Source organism: Sphaerodactylus townsendi, linkage group LG08, assembly GCF_021028975.2.
Source record: "Sphaerodactylus townsendi isolate TG3544 linkage group LG08, MPM_Stown_v2.3, whole genome shotgun sequence".
NCBI classification, from domain to species: Eukaryota; Metazoa; Chordata; class Lepidosauria; order Squamata; family Sphaerodactylidae; genus Sphaerodactylus; species Sphaerodactylus townsendi.
In genome coordinates, this window is record NC_059432.1 from 110009211 (window position 1) to 110031644 (window position 22434).

At 47.2% G+C, this 22434-nt stretch overlaps 1 protein-coding gene across 6 annotated transcripts in view; it reads left to right on the plus strand.

Moving 5' to 3' along the window:
• The window catches only part of LOC125438370 (ATP-binding cassette sub-family C member 5-like), a 33037-nt gene that overhangs the window by 6848 nt on the left and 3755 nt on the right, over nt 1–22434 (plus strand). For all 6 annotated transcript variants that reach the window (XR_007245338.1, XR_007245339.1, XR_007245340.1 and 3 more), the window contains exons 3-4: nt 21188–21348; nt 22213–22368. Coding sequence is in view for 3 of the 6 variants with exons in the window: in XM_048506796.1 (XP_048362753.1) it covers nt 21188–21348; nt 22213–22368 (317 nt within the window). In the remaining 3 variants the exon portion in view is untranslated. The remainder of the gene's footprint in view (nt 1–21187; nt 21349–22212; nt 22369–22434) is intronic.

Sequence of the window (22434 nt, forward strand, 5' to 3'; positions counted from 1 at the left end):
GTCTGCTTTGTGAGCCAGCTTTAGTGTGATAATGCTGTTGTAAATCGACTTAACGCTCGCACACGGCAAGTGAAAAGGAAAACCTTTTGGACAGTCCCATAAATGAAGAAGAGAAGAAGAACAAGAGTTGGATTTATATCCCCCCTTTCTCTCCGGCAGGAGACTCAAAGGGGCTGACAGTCTCCTTGCCCTTCCCCCCTCACAACAAACACCCTGTGAGGTGGGTGGGGCTGAGAGAGCTCCGAGAAGCTGTGACTAGCCCAAGGTCACTCAGCTGGCATGTGTGGGAGTGTACAGGCCAATCTGAATTCCCCAGATAAGCCTCCACAGCTCAGGCAGCAGAGCGGGGAATCAAGCCCGGTTCCTCCAGATTAGATACACGAGCTCTTAACCTCCTACGCCACTGCTGCTCCCTGAAGAAGAGTTTGGATTTATACACCGCCTTTCTCTCCTGCAGGAGACTCAATGGGGCTTACAATCTCCTTGCCCTTCCCCCCTCACAACAAACACCCTGTGAGGTAGGTGGGGCTGAGAGAGCTCCGAGAAGCTGTGACTAGCCTAAGGTCACCCAGCTGGCGTGTGTGGGGGTGCACAGGCTAATCTGAATTCCCCAGATAAGCCTCCACAGCTCAGGCGGCAGAGCAGGGAATCAAACCCGGCTCCTCCAGATTAGATACACGAGCTCTTAACCTCCTACGCCACTGCTGCTCCCTGAAGACGAGTTTGGATTTATACACCGCCTTTCTCTCCTTTAAGGAGACTGAAAGCGACTTACAAATTCCTTTTCTCTTCCCCTCCCCGCAACAGACACCCTGTGAGGTAGGTGGGATCGAGAGAATTCTGAGAGAACTGAGACTGGCCCAAGGTCACCCAACAGGCTTCACATGTAGGAGTCGTGAAACGAATCCAGTATACCAGATAAGAGCCTGTTGCTTATGTGGAGGACCGGGGAATCTGCTTGATACCACCTACCGGAGACCTACCTGCTTCTTGCGCTTCTCAATACCTTACATGGCCCGTTCAAAGACTGTTTTTTCGCCTAGCTATCTTATATGGACAGACTGCCTTGCATAATTGTTACATATTGTCTGTATGTCTTCCTGTTTTTGTATGTAATATGTACATCATACAATTTATTCTTGTTACACTCCACATTCTTATGGGTTAAACTTTCACTTTAATGCACACGTAATGATCTTCTGTTTTGTTACGCTGGTTTCTTTAGCAGCCTGCAATCTGGTGTAGCAGGTCTGGGTTCTTTGGATGTTTACTCCCTCCATGGAAGTAGCTGGAGAGCATGTGTGGGAAGGTGCTATTGTAGCCTTCCCTATTGCAATTTAAGAAGGATGTTGACAAGGTGGAGCCGGTCCAGAGGAGGGCAACCAAAATGGTAAAAGGTTTGGAATCCATGCCCTACGAGGAGAGGCTTAGGGAGCTGGGGATGTTTAGTCTAGAGAAGCGAACGTTAAGAGGTGACACGATAGTTGTGTTGAGATATTTGAAGGGATGCCATGCCGAAGCGGGAGCATGGCATCCCATGTATCACAGAGGGAAGTCTGTTACTACCCTGTTTCCCCTAATATAAGACATCCCCGAAAAATAAGACATAGTAGAGGTTTTGCTGAAGTGCGAAATATAAGGCATCCCCCGAAAGTAAGACATAGCAAAGTTTTTGTTTGGAAACATGCCCGACGAACAGAACACAGGAAAAATAAGACATCCCCTGAAAATAAGACATAGCACATCTTTGGGAGCAAAAATTAATATAAGACACTGTCTTATATTCGGGGAAACACGGTATGTCTGTGTATCACAGAGAGAAGTCTGTTGACCGTGTGTGACAGACTTCCCTCTGTGGTACACCTCTGAAGATGCCAACCACAGATGCAGGCGAAATGTTAGGAACAAGATCAACCAGACCACGGTCACACAGCCCGGAAAGCCCACAACAACTAGTTGGATCTGGCCGTGAAAGCCTTCGACAATAAAATGATACCTTTGCGTCACAAACAAGCAGTAATTGCGGAAAAGAAATAGTCCACTATATGCACAAAGAGTTGCTGGGGGATTCCTACAGCAGTGGCTGTGTCTGGTTCCACAGCACCTCCTTGTCTCTGATGAAGCCCTGCCCACTTCTGGGTCCTCTGCTTCTTTTATGCTTTTCAGCCCTTTAGATGCAACTTCCCATGACTGGTGGCTTCTGGCAGTCAACCTGAATCATGTGACTTGGAACTGATGCCTGCCCGTGGAGTTCTTACTCCTGGGAGCAGCAGTGGCGTGGTGGTTAAGAGCAGATGTACTCTAATCTGGAGGAATCGTGTTTGATTCCCTGCTCTGCCGCTTCAGCTCTGGAGGCTTATCTGGGGAATTCAGATTATTATTGTTGTTGTTGTTATTATTATTGTTGTTGTTATTATTATTAATTAAATTTAATAGACCGCCATACCCCCAAAGGGCTCAGATTAGCCTGTGCACTCCCAACACATGCCAGCTGGGTGACCTAAGGCTAGTCACAGTTCTACAGAGCGCTCTCAGCCCCACCCACCCCACAGGGTGTTTGTTGAGAGGGGGGAAGGGAAAGAAAATTGTAAGCCTCTTTGAGTCTCCTTCAGGAGCGAAAGACCCTTTACCATTTTGGCTGCCCTTGGGTGATTATATGGGGAAGTGGATACGGGTCAGGTGTTTGATGGAGCAGAGAAATAAAGACAATTTCAACATGATCATATGTTCAGGGGAAGCTGGCTCAGTAGTGGAAAAAACCTCATGGTAAAAGTGATCGGGAAAACAATGAAGGGAAAAATGAAGGGAAAACGTTTTTGGAACTTAACAGGAAAAAAGTGCAGAATTTGGAGGGGAAAAAGTAGCATTTGATGAAAAAAATGTTACATGCAACTTGTGCAAAAAGGCCTTAAGTCTCTTGCCTTGCAAACCCCATGGGATCCCCATAAGTCAGCTATGACCACCACCAATAAGAAGAAGAAGAGTTGGATTTATATCCCCCCTGGAATCCATGCCCTACAAAGAGAGGCTTAGGGAGCTGGGGATGTTTAGTCTGGAGAAGTCTGGAATATGTTTAGTCTGGAGAAGTCTGGAATATGTTTAGTCTGGGGATGTTTAGTCTGGAGAAGTCTGGAATATGTTTAGTCTGGGGATGTTTAGTCTGGAGAAGTCTGGAATATGTTTAGTCTGGGGATGTTTAGTCTGGAGAAGTCTGGAATATGTTTAGTTTGGAGATGTTTAGTCTGGAGAAGTCTGGAATATGTTTAGTTTGGGGATGTTTAGTCTGGATAAGTCTGGAATATGTTTAGTTTGGGGATGTTTAGTCTGGAGAAGTCTGGAATATGTTTAGTTTGGAGATGTTTAGTCTGGAGAAGTCTGGAATATGTTTAGTTTGGAGATGTTTAGTCTGGAGAAATGTGGAATATGTTTAGTTTGGGGATGTTTAGTCTGGAGAAGTCTGGAATATGTTTGGTCTGTGGATGTTTAGTCTGGAGAAGTCTGGAATATGTTTAAATATTTGAAGGGATGTCATGTCGAAGAAGGAGCAAGCTTGTTTCCTGCTGCCTCAGAGACTAGGATGCGGAGTAATGGATTCAAGGTGCAGGAAAAGAGGTTCCACCTAAAGATTAGGAAGACCTTTCTGACTATCAGGGCTATTGGACAGTGGAATTCAATGCCTCACAGTGTGGTGGAGTCTCCTTTGGAGGTTCTTAAACAGAGGCTGGATGGCCATCTGTCAGGAGTGCTTTGATGGCGTGTTCCTGCATTGCAGGAGGTTGGACTTGTTGGCCCTGGGGGTCTCTTCCAACTCTCTGATTCTGTGATTCTACTAATTGTGGCCAATCCTGCTTAGTTTCCAAGATCTGCCCAGAACAGGCTGGCTCTGGTCATCCGAATCAAGGCTCGCCTTCGTTAGGAAGGCTAAATGACTGGGGGGAAATAATCCTTCTGCCAGTTACAGTTATGGAACCAGTTGCTGATCTGCTCGAAGCCAGAATCAGGCCACCTGACCACAGTGTACCCTAACCCCCTCCCTCGTCACTACACGAGCTTTTATGTTGGTTTCTAGCTGGTGTTGTGTTAACAGGGTTGCACATAAAACGGACAGCTGCATATGGACACATCACACATCGTTCCCAGTGCAGTGCCAGCTTGCTGTCTCGGGTTTCCGTTCATGGTCAGTGACTCAGCAAAATGTGAACCTCGTTGTTCGGGGAAGTTGGAAAGCCTGGCTTCTGCGTTCGTGCAGAAGGAGCGATAACAGAGTGGTTTTTATAAGGCTTGTGCCATTGGCCCACAGGGCAAAAGCCATGGTCCAATAGCAGCACTCCGTTGTCCCAATACTGGTAACCGCATCAGCGCTGTTGGCAGGCAGTGCTTGTTTTATTTTTGCAAGTCCCAAGGACTTGAGCCACAGCTGTAGCTCTGGCGCCTGCTGTCTGTTCCGATTGGCTTGTACTGTATCTTGTGCTTACACAATATTGTGTTCACTTAAGCTGGCTAAAACTGCTAGAAGAGGTTACTTGTCTGTGAAGCACGCAATCAGCACGCAAGCGTGATGGATATCGTCTGCTTTTGTGCGGGTTCTGTTGCACCCTTGGCCTTTATATTTGAGAGTTCCTGTTGAGCGTCCGTGAACTATAGAGATGCGATTGTAAGCATGGAAGAAGAATATTAAGCGTAAGCATTTTTATTGTCATTGTGCACGCGCAACGAAATTTACAGCAGCATTGCTCGATGCACACCATTCCAGACTCATACCCCATCCTCACTTTCCCCTTCCTCCACCCATCCCTACACAGCCCCAAACACATCAACATGAAGCCACGGAGTTCAGCATAGCCACAGCTCTAGAGTAGAAGCAGTCTCTAAGCCTCTTTGTCCTAGTTTTGATAGACCTGTATCGTCTGCCGGATGGTAACGGTTCAAAAAGAGAGTGTGCTGGATGAGACGGTCTCTCCGAATATGTTGGGCTTTCTTTAGGCTTTGGGAATTATAGAGTTCTTCCAAGGAGGGGAGAGGGCAGCCGATAATCCTCTGTGGGGTAGTGATCACCCTTTGGAGCGCCTTCCTATCTGCCACTGTGCAACTGGAGAACTATACACAGATGCAGTAGGTGAAGACACTCTCTATAGCACAGCGGTAAAAGGACACCAGGAGTTTTCCATCCAGTTGTTGTTTCCTTAAAAATCTCAGATAGAGTTAGAGATAGTAGGACTGAGGCTGGACAACAAGAATTATTCTTGCTGCCATTGTCTCTAAATGAAGTGGTCCCCAGCCTTTTTCGTATGGTTACCTAAAGATGCAAAGTTCCCTAGTACTGTGACGCACTTCAAACACACAAAGAACGGAACCATGTGCAAATCAATAAAATTGCAAAACCCTGAGAGCCGCTTTCGTAGACCCTGTGACCCACATGTTGGGAAACACCTGCCAGGGAGGCTCAAATAATGCTAAAAAAGAAAGGAGTTTGGATTTATACCCTACTTTTCTGTCCTGTGAGGAGAGAGTTTCTCTAGGGCCCCTTCCGCACACGCAAAATAATGCGTTTTCAAACCCTTTCACAACTGTTTGCAAGTGGATTTTGCCATTCTGCACAGCTTCAAAGAGCACTGAAAGCAGTTTGAAAGTGCATTATTCTGCTTGTGCAGAATGAGCCTAGGTGTGGAAGGCAATGCCGGCTTTCTCATGTATTGATGATCTGCTGGTAATAGACCATTACTGTGTTGTAAAATGAAAAAAAAAAGCAAAAAGCAGAAAAATAGATCTATTGGGTGGTTAGGAATGTGGGATGCTTTGCTTTTAAAATGAAATGTTAAAATGTCCATGAGTTTTCAGACCATGGGTGGGGGAATAATTTCCCCTCATTTTTTTTAGGAAAGAACATAAAATTTTTGGAAAATTAAATTATGTACACAATAAGTAGATCTGCCAGAATGTCTGAACTTTATGAAAACACTTAGCTATTTAATGATGTATTATCATTTACGATATCGTAGCTTATCGATTGTTGCCCAAATCTCTTTTAATCAAAAATACACGAGAATGTTGTATATGTCTACAGCAGTGGTGGCGAACCTATGGCACGGGTGCCTGAGGTGGCACTCAGAGCCCTCTCTGTGGGCACACACAAACAGAGTGCCCCCACACACATCTAGGCTGGCCTGGGCCACTGGGCTCAATTATCAGCATTAAACTTAAGACCTAGTTTTGGGGAAGCAGTGTAGGTAACCCCGTTAAACGCTGTTAAACCCCACTGATTTTCATGCGAAGAACTCAAGCGCAATCCTTTACCTGGGAGTAAGCTCAGTTTCTGGCAGTGGGGCTTGCTTCTGAGTAAACCCTCCTAGTTGTGATTCACCAGTTGGAAGAGTTGCACGGTTGCTTCAAAGCAAAGCCACTGACCACCACCAAGCTTACTCCCGAGTAACGTACACCTCGGAGCCAACTGCTTTTTCTAAACTAAAACCTCAGTATTCAGGTTAAATTGCCGTGTTGGCACTTTGGGATAAATAAGTGGGTTTTGGGTTGCAATTTGGGCACTCGGTCTTGAAAAGGTTCGCCATCACTGGTCTACAGAATAAGAGGGGTGTTCTTTTTTTAAAAAAATGCTTTCATAAATTTCCCAGTTTTTTCATTGCAAAAGTTAAGTCCCCAGTCATTTCCATGCTGTAGATCTGGAGTGAGTAAGATGCTTTGTTAGATAAGGCTTTACTCACTTAAAAAAAGAAAATATTTAATAGGAGTTATTTTGGCGCTTCCAAAATTTCCCAGTTTTTCTAACAGAAATATTGAAAATGTCCTCAATTTTTTTTTCATGCATACATTTTGAGTGTGAAAAACCTTGGCTGAAGCATTTTACTCATTCTAAAAGAGGACTTCTATCACAGGAGTTTCTTTTCAGTGTTCCCCCAATTTTTCTAACTTTTCCTTTGGAAAAACTGAAGGGGAGGTGAAGTATTGTTGTGTCTGGTTGTTCTCTGGGCTCTCACCATCTGTTTGAAAAATCATTTATACTCTGTCTCAGATAAAGATGCTAGTACTGTCAATTCAGGTGCCATGGTTGAAAAAAATTGTTAGAATATAGTCCCAAACAAATATACTAGGCGGTCATTCATTTTAAGCACACCGGCATGTTGAGGTCTCAGGCGATGAATATATAAATTCCAATGGTCATCTTTTGTGTGAGACGAAAAGGATACGAAAGCGATGGCGAACCTTTTCGAGACCCGAAAGTGCCCAAACTGCAACCCAAAACCCAATTTATTTATCCCCGAAAAGCCAACACGCAATTTAACCCGGAATACCGAGGTTTTAGCTTCCAGAAAAATGGTTGACTCCCAAAGGCGCACATTGCACCGAGGTAAGTGCTTGGTGGCAGTCAGTGGCTTTTGCTGTGAAGCAAATCGTTGCAACTCTTCAATGGGTGAATCACAACAGCAGGGATTAGAAGCAAAGCCCCATTGCCAGCAAACCGGACTTTACTCCCCAAGAAAAGTGATTTTGCACTTCAGTTCTGCCCCAGCAAATCCTGTGGGGTTTGTAGCACATACCGAGCGTTACCTACAGATCATCCCCAGAGGCCCAGGCCAGCCTAGATGTGTGTGTTATTGAAGTGGTTTCCACGCCCACATGATGAACTCTGTCTTGTACGTGTGCCCACAGAGCCTAGGCTCCTGGAGTGCCACCTCAGGCACCCGTGCCATAGGTTCGCCACCACTGGCCTAGAACGACAGGTGTGTGTTGATGTGAGGTCAGCTAACCTTCTCCTCTTCACCTGTCTGAAGTTTACCAACAGTGGCCTGACAACCGCTCAATATCCTCTTTTAATTCTCACAAACGTGCATGTTCAGAGATATGTCACCAATGTCCATGCCTCAGTTGTGTTTGCCGTCAAGTCGGAGTCAACTTATGGTGGCCCCAAAGGTTTTCAAGGCAAGAGATGTCCTCAGGTGGGTGGCCGCTGGCTCGCCTTCGCGATGACCCTCGACTTCCTTGGTGGTCTCCCATCCCTGTACTAACCAGGCCTGACCCTGCTTAGCTTTCGATGCCTGCCAAATCGATGCCTGCCTTATCCAGTGTCATTTCAAAAAAAGGGGAATCTTTTTTACCCAGTACTTGGAAATTGTACAGCAGAACTTATCTTTTAATCGTGTTTCCGTTTAACAGCGATACGGTTCACTTATTGACATTTTACAGCTGGGGAATCATAAGAACATAAGAACAAGCCAGCTGGATCAGACCAGAGTCCATCTAGTCCAGTTTCCTGCTGTTCTTAGTGGCCCACCTGTGCCTTTGGGAGCTCCTCTCACTGCGTGAGGTGAAAGCAATGGCTCGTTGCCGCGTTGCCGCTGCTCCCTCGGTGCCACCTGGCCCGTTAAGAGCATTTGCAACTTCACATCGCTGGAGGGAACAAGATTGGTAGTCAGAGATTGACTTCTCCTCCATAAATCTGTCCAAGCCCCTTTTAAAGCTATCCAGGTGAGTGGCCATCACCACCTCCTGTGGCAGCATATTCCGCAAACACCAATCACACCGCCAGTGAAGAAGTGTTTCCTTTTATTGAGATCCCTTTACCTCTTCCCCAGCATTTTCAATGTATGCCCCCCCTTGTTTCAGTATTGTGAGAAAGAGAGAAAAATTCTCTCCGTCCACATTTTTCTATCCTTACGTATAATTTGAGTAGACTTCCACCAGATCCCCCCCCCTCAAACGCCTCCTCTCCAAACTAAAGAGGTCCTAAACGCTGCAGCCTCTCCTCTCCCATACAGGAGGTGCTCCAGTCCCTCAATCATCCCCTCGTTGCCGTCAGCTCTGCACCTCTTTTCTATCTCTACAACATCCTTTTTTTGAGATGTGACCAGAACCGCAACTGAACACGAGGTAATCCAAGCGCGGTCGCAGCATCTAATGCTATATAAGGGCATGACCAACTTTGCACACAATCCATTACGCACTGCAGCCTTCAAAGCCCAATTATACAATAGGTGTTCAGCTCATCAGTCACTGCTCTTTGGGGCCATGCAGTACAGAGCACCACTTCCACTGGAGGAGCCAAACGGATGAGAACAGGCAGGTCCTTGACACCTGGGTGTCATTTCGCTGTGGTTTCTTCACTCAACAGAAGGGGAAAGCATTTATTAAAGCTTCCTGGCCCTCCTCATCCTCACAGCAGGAAAGATCTCAGCTCCAGAAGGAAGATGCATCAATGTGACTGGCAAGATCAGAGCCTCCAGCCAAAGACCACAGTGCTTTTAAAAAAACCGGCTCAGTGCATACTCCATCCGCTATTCGAGACTCCGTCGTTGAACTGACGCTAAAGTCCTCTGTTATGACCCCACTGGAAATCCTGTCCTCGCCGTGGTTCTAGCGAAAATCCGCCTGTCTTGAGGTGGCGCGGAGTATACGCTTTCCTGATTCCAGAGTAGGTGACTATCATTGGTGAGAACTCAGCAATGGGGGGGGGGGGGGGAAAGGGAAGCCAACTATGAACCCAGACTTGTCCAAGTGTTTCTCCAGACAGGAAAAAGACACTGAAGACTGAACAATTCCTCCAGGGATGAAAGAAACCTACCAGGTGTTTAACTGGTCCCCAGCAGCAAAATTCAGCATGCTTTCTAGGAAGCATTAAAGAAACAACTGGTCACAAAGGGATATTTTCGCTGCGAGAATGCACTGAACTGGAAAGGGAGAAAAGATGCAAACCGTGCCAGGCAATTTGTTCCTGCACAGCAGTGGTGCTAATGTCCATGGTGTGGAAAACCGTCCTGAGCCGAAAAGTAGGGCTGTATAAAAACCCCAAATAAAACAAAACAAGCGATCATTTGCTATTTTACTGCTGCTTTTTTAAAGGTTTTAAAGTTGTATGAAGCTGTACCACGATGGATTTATTGTGTTTGTAATAATCGCCTGCATTAGAGCCTATAGGGCAGGGGGGGTAGGGAACCTTTAACCCCTCAAAGAGCTATTTTGAACCCGCTTTCCATGGGAAAAGAAACACTTGGAGCCGCAAAATAGTCACTTTTGACACTTAAAATAAAAAAGACAACATTATATAAGTATTGGGGTTTTTTAACCTTTTATCTGGCCATCTCTAAGAAGTGCATGGATGTGTCCGCCCTCTGCTGCCTGCAGGGTGGAGGCAAGGAATCGAACCAAGGACACCGCTCGATCACGTCCGCCCGAAAAGCCTGTTCCGAACAGGGCGGCAAGAGAGGGAAACTACGCTGCCCGCTAAAGGATGGGGCCCGGCGGTTCAGCCTCGCGGAGCCGAGTGCAAGGGCAGAAGACGCGATGCTCGAGTCAGCAGGTTCCCTACCCCTGCCCTAGGGGATGGGGCGGTCTAAAAATCTGAAAAATAAATAAATAAAATCTGACCAGTTTTTACAGCCTTTATTTTGCTGACAAAAAGACACTGTAAGCAACAGGGCTGATTGACGTTTCTGATTGTTAAAAATACCAACCAGGAAGCTGTTACTGTGAAATCATTTATTATAAAAGGCATGACTTGTTGGATAGCCCAGGATAGCCTTGCCTTGTCAAAGGTCAAAAGCTAAACGGGGTCTTTTTGCATGGGTGCAGGAGCCTGATGCAGAGGCAGACAATGGCAAACCAGCTCTGAAGAAGAGGAAGAAGAGGAGGAAGAGGAAGAAGAGGAAGAAGAAGAGGAGGAGGAGTAGGAGGAGTAGTTTGGATTTATATCCCCCCTTTCTCTCCTGCAGGAGACTCAAAGGGGCTGACAATCTCCTCACCCTTCCCCCCTCACAACAGACACCCTGTGAGGTGGGTGGGGCTGAGAGAGCTCCGAGAAGCTGTGACTAGCCCAAGGTCACTCAGATGGCATGTGTGGGAGTGCGACAGGCTAATCTGAATCCCCTGATAAGCCTTCCATTACTCAGGGCGGCAGAGCCGGGGAATCAAACCCGGTTCCTTCAGATTAGATACACGAGCTCTTAACCTCCTACGCCACTGCTGCTCTGGACATCTCATGTCTTGAAAACCCCACTAGGGGTCGCCATAAATCAGATTTGGCTGGATGTAAAAAAAAATTACGATTACGCCAATTTGAATATGTCCTTCAGCCACGATTTTCACGTCTCCCGAACAAACTTTGACTTGGTCGTGGTGGGTTTTCTGGGCTGTGTGGCCGTGGTCTGGTAGATCTTGTCCCTGATACTTTAGCCTGTATTTAGGTTGGAGTCTTCAGAGGCGTATCACAGAGAGAAGGTATACACATTTATTGTCCAGTGAGACTTCTCTACGATACACCTCTGAAGCATTTGCAGGTGAAAAGCTATTAGGAACAAGATCTTCCAGATCGCGGCCTTACACAGCCTGGAAAGCCTAATAACAACCTAGTTGAGTTCGACCATGAAAAGCCTTCTCAACAAATCTCTCTTTGATTTGTTCGACTCTACTTTTAAAAAGTTTTACAGGCTAGTTTATCTCCCTCCTTAATGTAGAGCCGGATTTCTTTCTTGGCTGCATGTTGGATAGTTTAATTTGGATATTTAGGGTTCATTAGTCATCGTGTGGAATGCAGGCTGAATCTTCTCTTCGTTGCTATGAGGTTTCAAGAAAGAGGATTTGGCAGGAAATTCTTTGCAGCCTGAGCACTTCAAACAGATGCAACCAATATCAGAACCCTGCTGAAACACGGGAACATTTAAGGATTCTCATAGAAAATGGGAGGGCAATTCTAGATGGGCGGGGGTTGGCTTGCTTAATGCACGAGGGGCGATTTCGCCAGGATAACAAGACAATCTGATTGCTTTTTAATTATTTAGAAGCAGCATTGCAACAGATGCTTTAAAGAGGTACTTTCAGAGCACAGTAACATCAACCCTTCTTGAAACATTTGCCTGAGTAATAACCAACGCTCTTGGGATTATGGGGGTAGGTGCATTGCAGAAACAGCTCAAACGTACTATCACTACAGTGTCTCAGCATCAAACATTCTGGATTAACTGGCTACTTTGACCTGATGCTTTTCTACAGGTGAAGCCATGGCATAACTACCTCATTATTTCCCGTCCTCTATATACTCATTAACACCATCTTCATAAGAACATAACAACAAGCCAGCTGGATCAGACCAGAGTCCACCTAGTCCAGCTCTCTGCTACTCGCAGTGGCCCACCAGGTGCCTTTGGGAGCTCACCTGCAGGAGGTGAAAGCAATGGCTCTGCTGCTGCTGCTGCTCCCGAGCACCCGGTCACCCTGCTAAGGCATTGGCGAATTTCAGATCAAAGAGATCCAAGATTATAGCCATAAATTTGGTCTCCTCTCCTCCATAAGTCTGTCCAAGCTCTTTTAAAGCTATCCCAGGTTAGTGGCCCATCACCACCTCCTGTGGCAGCATATTATTCCTAACACCTAATCCAACGCTGCAAGGAAAAATGTGTTTCCTTTTATTAGTCCTCACATCCCCTTTCAATGGGTGCCTCTGGTTCCTAGTATATTGTGAGAGAAAAATGTCTCTCTGTCAACATTTTTCTACCCCATGCATACTCTTATAGACTTCAATCCTATCCCCCCCTCGCACGCCTCCTCTCGAGCAAACTAAAGAGTCCCAAGCATGCAAGCCTCTTCCTCCATAGGAAGGCGCTCCCAGTCCCTCAATCATCACTTGCTGCCCTTCTTCTGCACTTTCTTTCTATCTCAATATCCTTTTTTTGAGATGTCGGCTAACACCAGAACTGGACTTACAAGTACTCCCAAGTCTTGCGTTGCACCATTTCCTTGAGAATTGATATGAATAAAATAATTTATAGAAATAATTTTCCAGATAGCTCATGGGATTCACCAGACAGCCCATACAGGCCAATTCGCCATGGTGCAGCCGCCAGGAATTGTAGTCCATGAACATCTGGAGGCCTGAGTTTGGACCTGCGCGACCCATGCTGGAACAAAACCAAGGCTCCAGAAAGAGTACGTTCGCTAAAACAACCAGCTGCCTCAAGGAAGCCAATAAACAGGGTTTACTGCAACAGCACTCTCCCGTCTCTGCTCCCCAGAAACTGATATGAAGAGAACCAGGGTGGTGTAGTGGTTATGAGTTATGGACTCTAACCTGGAGAACTGGATTTGATTCCCCACTCCTCCACATGAGCAGCAGACTCTACTCTGATGGAACTGGATTTGTTTCCCCACTCCTACACATGAAGCCTGCTAGGTGACCTTGGTCTAGTCCAGGGGTAGGGAACCTGCGGCTCGAGAGCCGCATGCGGCTCTTCTGCCCTTGCACTGCGGCTCCACGAGCTGAGTCGCTGGCTTCATCCTTGCCTGCCCTGCAGGCAGCAGGTGGAATGCACCAACTGCTACCTCGGGCCACGCAGGGTTGCGCCAGGCTTCCTCTCTCGCCTACCTTCTGCGTTGGGGTGGGGCGAGCGCCTTCCTGGTGCGGCCGACGGCGCAGGCCGAACCGGCTTCATCTTGCCGCCCTGCAGGCAGGGTGATGCGGCATTCAATTGCCTTCCGCTGCCTAATGCGGGCGCGCCATCAGACTTCTGCGGCCGCCTCTATTGGAGCAGAGCGGGCGCTTCCCTGAGTGGCTAGCAAGGCCAAGCCCGCTGACTTCATGCTCGCCTGCCCTGCAGGCATGCTGGCAGAACCAGGCACACCAATTGCCCATGGTCGCTGGGCAGTGCCATCGGGCTTCCCCTCTACCACCCCGCCGTTCAAGTGGGCTGGCGCTTTCCCCGGGCGGCCAGCAAGGCTTGAGCGCTGGCCCTATCCTTAGCGCTTACTCTAGAATGAGTGGAGTAAAAGGTAAAAAATACCCAATATATACAGTGTTATCTTTATTTTAAATGTCAAAAATTATTTGCGGCTCCAAGTGTTTTCTTTTCCCGTGGAAAACGGGTCCAAATGGCTCTTTGAGTGTTAAAGGTTCCCTACCCCTGGTCTAGTCACAGTTCTCTCAGAACTCTCTCAACTCCACCTGCCTCACAAGGTCTCTGTTGTGGGGAGAGGAAGGGAAGGGGGTGGTTAAATGCTTTGAGGCTCCTTGCAAGGGAGAAAGACAGGGTATCAATCCAAACTCCTCCTCTTTCTTCTTCTCTGGTACTGAAGGGAGCAGATATCAGTCATCCTTATTGCCATTAACAGAGCTGCCCTCCATGAATTTGCCTGCTCCCCTTTCAAGCTGGCAGGAAGTACTACATCTTGTGGCAGTGAGTTCCTTAGTGCAGCTACGTGCTGTGTGAAGAACTACTTCCTTGTGTCTATCCTGAATCTCCCACCCCTTCAGCTACAGTAGATGACTCCAAGTCCTAGTATTATAGGAGAGGAAGTGAAGCTTCTCCCTTCCCACACTAGGCATAATTTTATAGATCTCTATCATGTCTTCCGTCTGACGTAGATGGCTCAAGGATAGCCTGACCTCATCAGACCTCCAAAGCAAAGCAGAGTAGGTCCTGGCGAGGACTTGGATGGGAGACCACCAAGGAACTCCAGGGTCACCATGCAGAGAAAGGCAATGGCAAACCACCTCTGTTGGTCTCTTGCCTTGAAAACGCTGTTGTAAAACCCTGGTCAATTCTTGCCATGTTTTGCCCTGTCTCCAGGACGGGATGTGGCACCTGCCTCTCTGAATTGCTTTGCTAGCTATTAACTGGTTACTTTCACTCTTTGCTGAAATCCTGCTTTGCTTATATGCGCGCTTTGAAGTACGGAGATTCTCAAACAGAGAGGTAACACAAATGTTCTGTCCGCAAGCCGCACAAAGCTTTGAGTCACAGCGATGGGGCTGGGTTGCTTGGACACTGCAGGTAAGTGGGGGATGAACTGCTCAGCAACGGGCGGGAGGAGCAGAGCTGCATGTCTTGGGAAATCTGGGTGGCAAAAAGTAGTCTTGTCAAAAGATCTTTACTGTGCATCCTACCTGGATCAAAAGATCATACAGTGCATCATTATCGACTGAGTCTGATTACTGGGTGGACGAGGGACACGGGCGCCCGCTGGGTTGGCATTAAGTCAGTTGTGACTCGACAGCACTTTACACACACATTGTGTCTCCCCATCAGTCACCCTCTTTCTAAGCTGAACAGCCCTAAGCATTTAAACTTATCCTCATGGAACAGTCCCTTGATCATGCTGGCTGTACTTCAATACCTCTTTAAGCTCTAAAATGTTCTTCAGACAACTTCTGCTTTGATATATAGAGTTCTGCCAATTTAACATCTTTGCCTATTTTTCTCCTTGCAAGTGCTTTTCCATTGTTGCAGAATTCAGGTCTCCTTGCCAAGATGTTTTAGATGTTCCTTGGAGGAAAGGTAGTCCATTCATTTGTTCCACTTATGCATACATAGTCATACTGTACTTTTGTCCAGCCTGAATCTATTGGCAACTTTTGTCCAGCCTAAATCTATTGGCAACGGAGTGCACTGGGTGATCCCAAGCTCTAGGATTATGAGAAAACAATAAACTCCAGCCACTTTACCCATGCCATTTGTTATTGGGATATAGTGTAACCTAATTGACTTTCTGAACTAAAAAAGCTTTGAACACTTCAAGTTTTCTTCACAGAAATGTAATTACACCCCCTCCAATAAGTTACTGTACTTTTCCAGTGCCTTTTCCAACAAGCCATCCTTTTGAGAGATCCTAAATGTAGTTGTATTCCAAATGCAAACTCACCCATAAGTTACACAAAGGGATTAAAGCCCCCAAATGGCCGGTATCATCATTTTTTCTATGAATCTCCAGACTTGGAATGTGCTCTGTATCGCACCACTACACTGAACGGATGTTTTCACTGAGCTATTCACCAGGACCCCAGGCCATTCAAAACAGCAAAATTGTTTTCCTATATTATTTCAGCCAAGTAATGCTAACACTGAATCACTCCAAGTGCAAGGAAATGTGAAGAGTAGGACAAACAATTGCAATGGCTTAGCGCCGTGGTGGCGAACCTTTGGCACTCCAGATGTTATGGATTACAATTCCCATCAGCCCCTGCCAGCATGGCCAATTGACCATGCTGGCAGGGGCTGATGGGAAATTGTAGTCCATAACATCTGGAGTGCCAAAGGTTCGCCACCACTGGACTAGTTCAGGGGTCTGCAACCTGCGGCTCTCCAGATGTTCATAGACTACAATTCCCATCAGCCCCTGCACTAGTTTGTAACATGACAATCAGTCTTGTTGAGACTCTCTGAAAAGAAGCAGAAAGCAAGCCAGAAGGTTCAGGTTAGGAGAAATAATTAGTGTCATTTATCAAATATGAATTGCTTCCCAGAAGCACCTCTGACCTCCTGCCTCATGAACTGGCTCCCTTACAGTCAAGAAATCAAGCCAATGTTTCATGCAAAGGACTATACCAGTGATGGCGAACCTATGGCACGGATGCCAGAGGTGGCACTCAGAGCCCTTTCTGTGGGCACGCGCACACAGAGTTTGTCATGTGGGAGTGGGGTGGAAAATCACCCCCCCCTCCCACACACACACACATTTAGGCTGGTCTGGGCATGACCCTCTACCTGGGAGTAAGCTCGGTTGCTGGCAATGGGCCTTGCTTCTGAGTAAACCCTCCTAGGATCGTGATTCACCCATTTGAAGCATTGCACGGTTGCTTCACTAAGCTTACTCCTGAGTAACACGCACCTTGGAGCCAACTGTTTTTTTTCTAAACTGAAACCTCAGTATTCAAGTTAAATTGCTGGGTTGGCACTTTGCGATAAATAAGTGGGTTTTGGGTTGCAGTTTGGGCACTCGGTCTCGAAAAGGTTTGCCATCACTGTTATAGACCCAAACTCGTCGTCTTCTAATCACTGTTCTGTCCTTGAGCATATTTGTAATGAGCTCTTCCTCCGCAGAGCCCAGGACTGCATAATATTTCTCAGGTTCTTCATTATATCACTCCAAGCTCTGAAAAGGCTTGATCTGTATTTAGGGCAAGCCTGGCCAGCAATTCCACAGTACAGATTCTTTCTTTTCAGTTTATCCCTAGCTTTTATTTTATTTTTCTCGCACGTGCACGCCCACCTGGTTACTACAGCCCTTTCCTGATGTGTAATTGTACAAGACTGCAATTTGCCTTCCCCTTTTTGCTGTCCCTCCGTTTTGAGCAACAGTCTTCCCCCCGAAACCTTCATAAAAATTCGGGGATAGATCGTGAATAGAATCAGTCACGTCTGCTAATGCCTTTCAGCGCAATTGGAGAAAAATAATTGCAACTTTGTTTGGATTACACTGTTCATTTTTCAGCAAACGTAGCTCCATAAAGTCGCCCGATAGCAAGATTTTGACAGCTGCCTCCATAGGAAGAGTGCATGCTCCTAGGGGAAGGAAGAAAAAGCTAGCCACTTGTAGTACGTGGCCTTTACATGCAGTGCGTGGCGTTTCCACCAGTTGACAGAATTGGCTTGCATGTCCAAGAATGTCTTTGCCGAATTACCCTAAGCACTCGGATGGCATGTGAGTTAAAAACCCATTTTGCAAATCTCCCCCGGGGGCGCGAAAAGCATTCATTTGAAGCTTTATCTAACTAATTGATGTACCATCTGTTCCATCCAAGTTGTTAATCTCAGATTCAACTTTGGTGGCGAACGGCATTTGGCTGCTAAGGGCAACACACTGCTCTCTTTTTCTGGTGGTGAGCTGCATTCAAAGTGGGTGACAACCCGGCTTCTTTAGCGCATTCCTCTGTGCTGTGTTTACCAGTCGCCAGCTAGATCACAGCTAGCAGGGCACATCTATCCTCTTACTGGTGTCCACAACACTTCTGGCAACCTCAGCCTTAGCTGGCAAGCTGACGTGCGCGTTGTTGACCCGTGCTCTTGTCTGTGGATACTGGCGTCTTCCTTGACACATGTGTTATTTTGGGAATGCATGAGAGCTTTTGGTGACCGTAGCCAACTTCAGGTTAGGGGAAAAAACCCCGATGGGAGGGGATGTGCTAGAACAGTGGTGGCGAACCTATGGCACGGGTGCCAGAGGTGGCCCTCAGAGCCCTCTCTGTGGGCACACACAAATAGTCACCCCCCCACACACACATCTAGGCTGTCCTGGGCCGCTGGGCTCGATTATCAGCATTAGTTGTGGGGAAGCAGTGTAGGTAACCCTGTTAAGCGCTGGTAAACCTCACTGATTTTCTTGCGAAGAACAAAAGCGTGATCCTTTACCTGGGAGTAAGCTCGGTTGCCGGCAATGGGGCTTGCTTCTGAGTAAACCCTCCTAGGATTGTGATTCACCCATTGGAAGAGTTGCATGGTTGCTTCAAAGCAAAGCCACAGACTACCACCAAGCTTACTCCCGAGTAAAGTACACCTCAGAGCCAACCGTTTTTTCTAAACTAAAACCTCGGGTTAAATTGCCATGTTGGCACTTTGCGATAAATAAGTGGGTTTTGGGTTGCAAGCTGGGCACTCGGTCTCGAAAAGGTTCACCATCACTGTGCTAGAAGTTTATAAAATTAGTCATGGAACAGAGACTAGATAAGGAAAACTTTTTTTTCTTCTTCTTGCAAAATACTATAACTTCTTGCTAAATACTAGAATACTAGACAGACAGGCTTGGATCAGGGGTGCCAAACATGCAGCCTGGGGGCCCATATCTGGCCCCTTGAGGTAGATTATCAGGTTCGCAAGCCAGCTGAGGAACCCGCCCCTCCCAATCTAGGGCAAGAATTCGGAAACGAGGAAGGGGGGATAAACCCCGCAAAGGAGTCAGCACACCCCCTGTGGGCTCACTAGACTAGGCAACCCCCCCTCCCCGTGCCATCTAGGACCAGCCAACGCAGCCCTCCTCTGAGGCCTGGGCCAACCAAGTCACTTTTATGTCATATCCAACCCTCATGACAAATGAGTTTGAAACCCGTAGCTTTAAAAGAGGCGCAGATAAATTCATGGAGAAGAGATCAATCAGTGACTGCTAGCCATGGAGAGTAAAATGAAAAAGGCAAACTCTATGCTGGGGATAATTAGGAAAGGAGTTGATAATAAAACTGCAAGGATTGTCATGCCCTTATATAAAGCCGTGGTGCGACCGCACTTGGAGTACTGTGTCCAGTTCTGGTCGCCACATCTCAAAAAGGATATTGAAGAGATAGAAAAAGTGCAGAGAAGGGCAACGAGGATGATTGAGGGACTGGAGCACCTTCCCTATGAGGAGAGGCTGCAGCATTTGGGACTCTTTAGTTTGGAGAGGAGACGTCTGAGCGGGGATATGATTGAAGTCTATAAAATGATGCATGGGGTAGAAAATGTGGACAGAGAGACATTTTTCTCTCTTTCTCACAATACTAGAACCAGGGGGCATACACTGAAAATGCTGGGGGGGAAGAATTAGGACTAATAAAAGGAAACATTTCTTCACACAACACATGATTGGTGTTTGGAATATGCTGCCACAGGAGGGAGTGATGGCCACTAACCTGGATAGCTTTAAAAAGGGCTTGGACAGATTTATGGAGGAGAAGTCGATCTGTGGCTCCCAATCTTGATCTTCCTTGATCTCAGATTGCAAATGCCTTAGCAGACCAGGTGCTCAGGAGCTGCAGCAAAAGGCCCTTGCTTTCACCTCCTGCATGTGAGCTCCCAAAAGCACCTGGTGGGCCACTGCGAGTAGCAGAGTGCTGGACTAGATGGACTCTGGACTGATCCAGCAGGCTAGTTCTTAAGTTCTTAAAATCAACCTTCACATTTTGAGACCTCTAAATACCAGTTGTAGGGAACCACAAGCTGTTCTGTCATCCTTAGACCTGTTGAATTCTCAGACGGTCATTTGGGTGTGGTTGATTGGCTTTGGAGAACCTAGCCTTTTGCACATGTCCCCAGGTCAAGAGATGTACTATACATCATAACAGTGAAGATGTCCAGTCACCCAGATTGATTATAATCTGACATTCAGTACCATGGCCTGAACCCCTGGAGGAACATCAGTAAAATTAAGCAGGCAAAATAGAGTGAATGGAAGCCAATTGTCTGCTTTTCTGGCCTTTAGAGCTCTTGTCCTAGAGCAGTGATGGCGAACCTATGGCACGGGTGCCAGAGGTGGCACTCGGAGCCCTCTCTGGGGGCACGCGCACACAGAGTTCGTCATGTGGGGGACAGAAAATCACCCCCCCACACACACACACACACATATCTAGGCTGGCCTGGGCCACTGAGCATGACGTGCACGCACCACGGTGAGCAGGGAGGACTAGGCTGGCAGGCCTGGTGCCTGTGCTCCAGATGGCTGCTGCCTGGGGGGGGTGGGGGGCGCAGAGGAGGCAGAGATGCTAGAGAGGCACAGAGCAGTGTGCACGGGACTTGCTGGAGGCCAGAGCAGGCTGGCCCCTGCTCGAGCGGATGGGGCAGAGGAAGAGGGAGCCAACCGTTTTTTTCTAAACTAAAACCTCACCATTCAGGTTAAATTGCCGGGTTGGCACTTTGCAATAAATAAGTGGGGTTTGGGTTGCAATTTGGGCACTCGGTCTCAAAAAGGTTCGCCACCACTGTCCTAGAGGAAATGATGCTTTTGGAAACTGTCCGGTAGCTTCAAGAGACCTTGTGGCGGGGGGTAGAAGAGCCAGAGGTCCTTAGCTTCTTTTCTCTTCCTTGCGTTGTCAGTTTGTGGTGTGTTTTTTTTTCAGGAGGGAGGCTTTTATAATCCTATAAAAAGAGCTGTTTCCAGGAACCTGTAAGAGATAACATGGGCAGGAACAGAAATAACAGCTTTAAAGCCAAACTCTGGAACAGTCTGCTCTTGGAGATTTGCCGCGTGCCCACCCTTTATGGGTTTGGGTGCACGGCAAAGACCTTTCTCTTTACCCAGGCGTTTGGCTAGCCTCCCTGCAAACCCCCTCTACAGCTGCTGATGTGGGGTGGTGGGGGTGGGTAGGGTTCATTTTTATGCTGTTTTATTTGCTTTGTTTTAATTGGTGTTCAGTTGGAAATACCATTTTGACTGTTCTCTGTTCTGAATCTGTTTCTCAACATTTTTATTGGATGCCCCGAGTTCCAACCTTGTAAGAGAGAAAGAATAAAGCTCCCCCTATCCACTTTCTCCACCCCATGTGTAACGTAAGAAATTTCTACCACGTCTCCCTTAGATAACGTTTTCATTGGGGTTTTAAAAATCATTTTTAACCTGTGCGATTGGCCTAGAGACAGTGGCGTGAGGCGGGGTGTGAATATTTATAAATTAAAAGCAGCCATGTTACACACGGAGGGTTTTTATTCCTTTCCGTTTGTCTCTAAAGCAGGTAGAATGCCAAAGTGCGCTGGAAGCCGCTGCTCGGGCGGAAGGCCTTCCGCTAGACGCCTCCATGAACTCGCACTTGGGAATGTTGGGCGACGGCCATCACAAGGGGAAATACCGTTTTGGCTACAACTTGCTGAAACCCATCCGGACAACTTCCAAGTAAGATTTTCTTATTAATGAACTGACAGGGGTAGCGGTCTGGAAATAAGGGGAGGGAGGGAGACTCCCAAACCATAAGCTTAGATGGGCACGTTCAAGAGCAAGATGCAATTCCGCTCCCATCGTCTTTACTTCAAGGTTGGTTCTTAAACGTCCCTCGGCATGATGGTTCTTAAACGTCCCTCGGCATGATTGACGTTGTTCTTTCTGCCTTTCCTATACTGATTCTCTTGAACACATCTTGCTCTCCTGCCCGAAGTATAACAGCTTTAGGCCCGATTTCTCTGCCTTAACCCCAGCTGGGTTTTCGGATCCCTCTGCCAATGCAAAGACGATTCTTCTGCTCAACAACCCCAAAGCGGAAATAATGGAAATCGTAGCCAGATTTTTGCTGCGCATTTTGAACTAGGTTCCCTTGGCTTCTGTTCACACTATTTTCACTGTTCTCTATTGGATTTGCTCTTTCCTTTTTCCTTTTGTCCCCATGCTGTATATGCCAATTAAAGGTCTCTGAATTTGAAATTAGGGGAGGGAGAGAGACGCCTGGTTTTTAGAAGAATTGAGATGTTTCCTTGGCTTGCTCTTGAACAGTGCAGCTTGCGAAGAGAAACAGACAATCAGTATCTACAGTAGAGGTGGCCAGTCTATGGCGCTCCAGATGTTCATGGACTACAATTTCCATCAGCCCCTGCCAGCATGGCCAGTTGGCCATGCTGGCAGGGGCTGAAGGGGATTGTAGTCCATGATCATCTGGAGCACCCTAGGTTGGCCACCCCCTGATCTACAGGAATACGTCCTCCCTTTCCTTCAGTGTCCTTTCCCCCTCGTTCTTCTGTTGCTCCCACTTCCTTCGTCTGCCCACAGACATCCACACGCGATCGACAATGCTGGGCTTTTGTCCTATACGACTTTCTCGTGGCTCACTCCTCTGGCACACCTAGCTTTCAAGAAGGGAGAGCTGCTGACAGACGACGTGTGGCCGTTGTCGACGCATGAGACTTCAGATGTGACCTGCCGAAGGTACGAGTTGGTTGGTTAGTATTGTCAAATTGCCCTGGAAGGAAGAATTTCTATTGTCAATTGCCC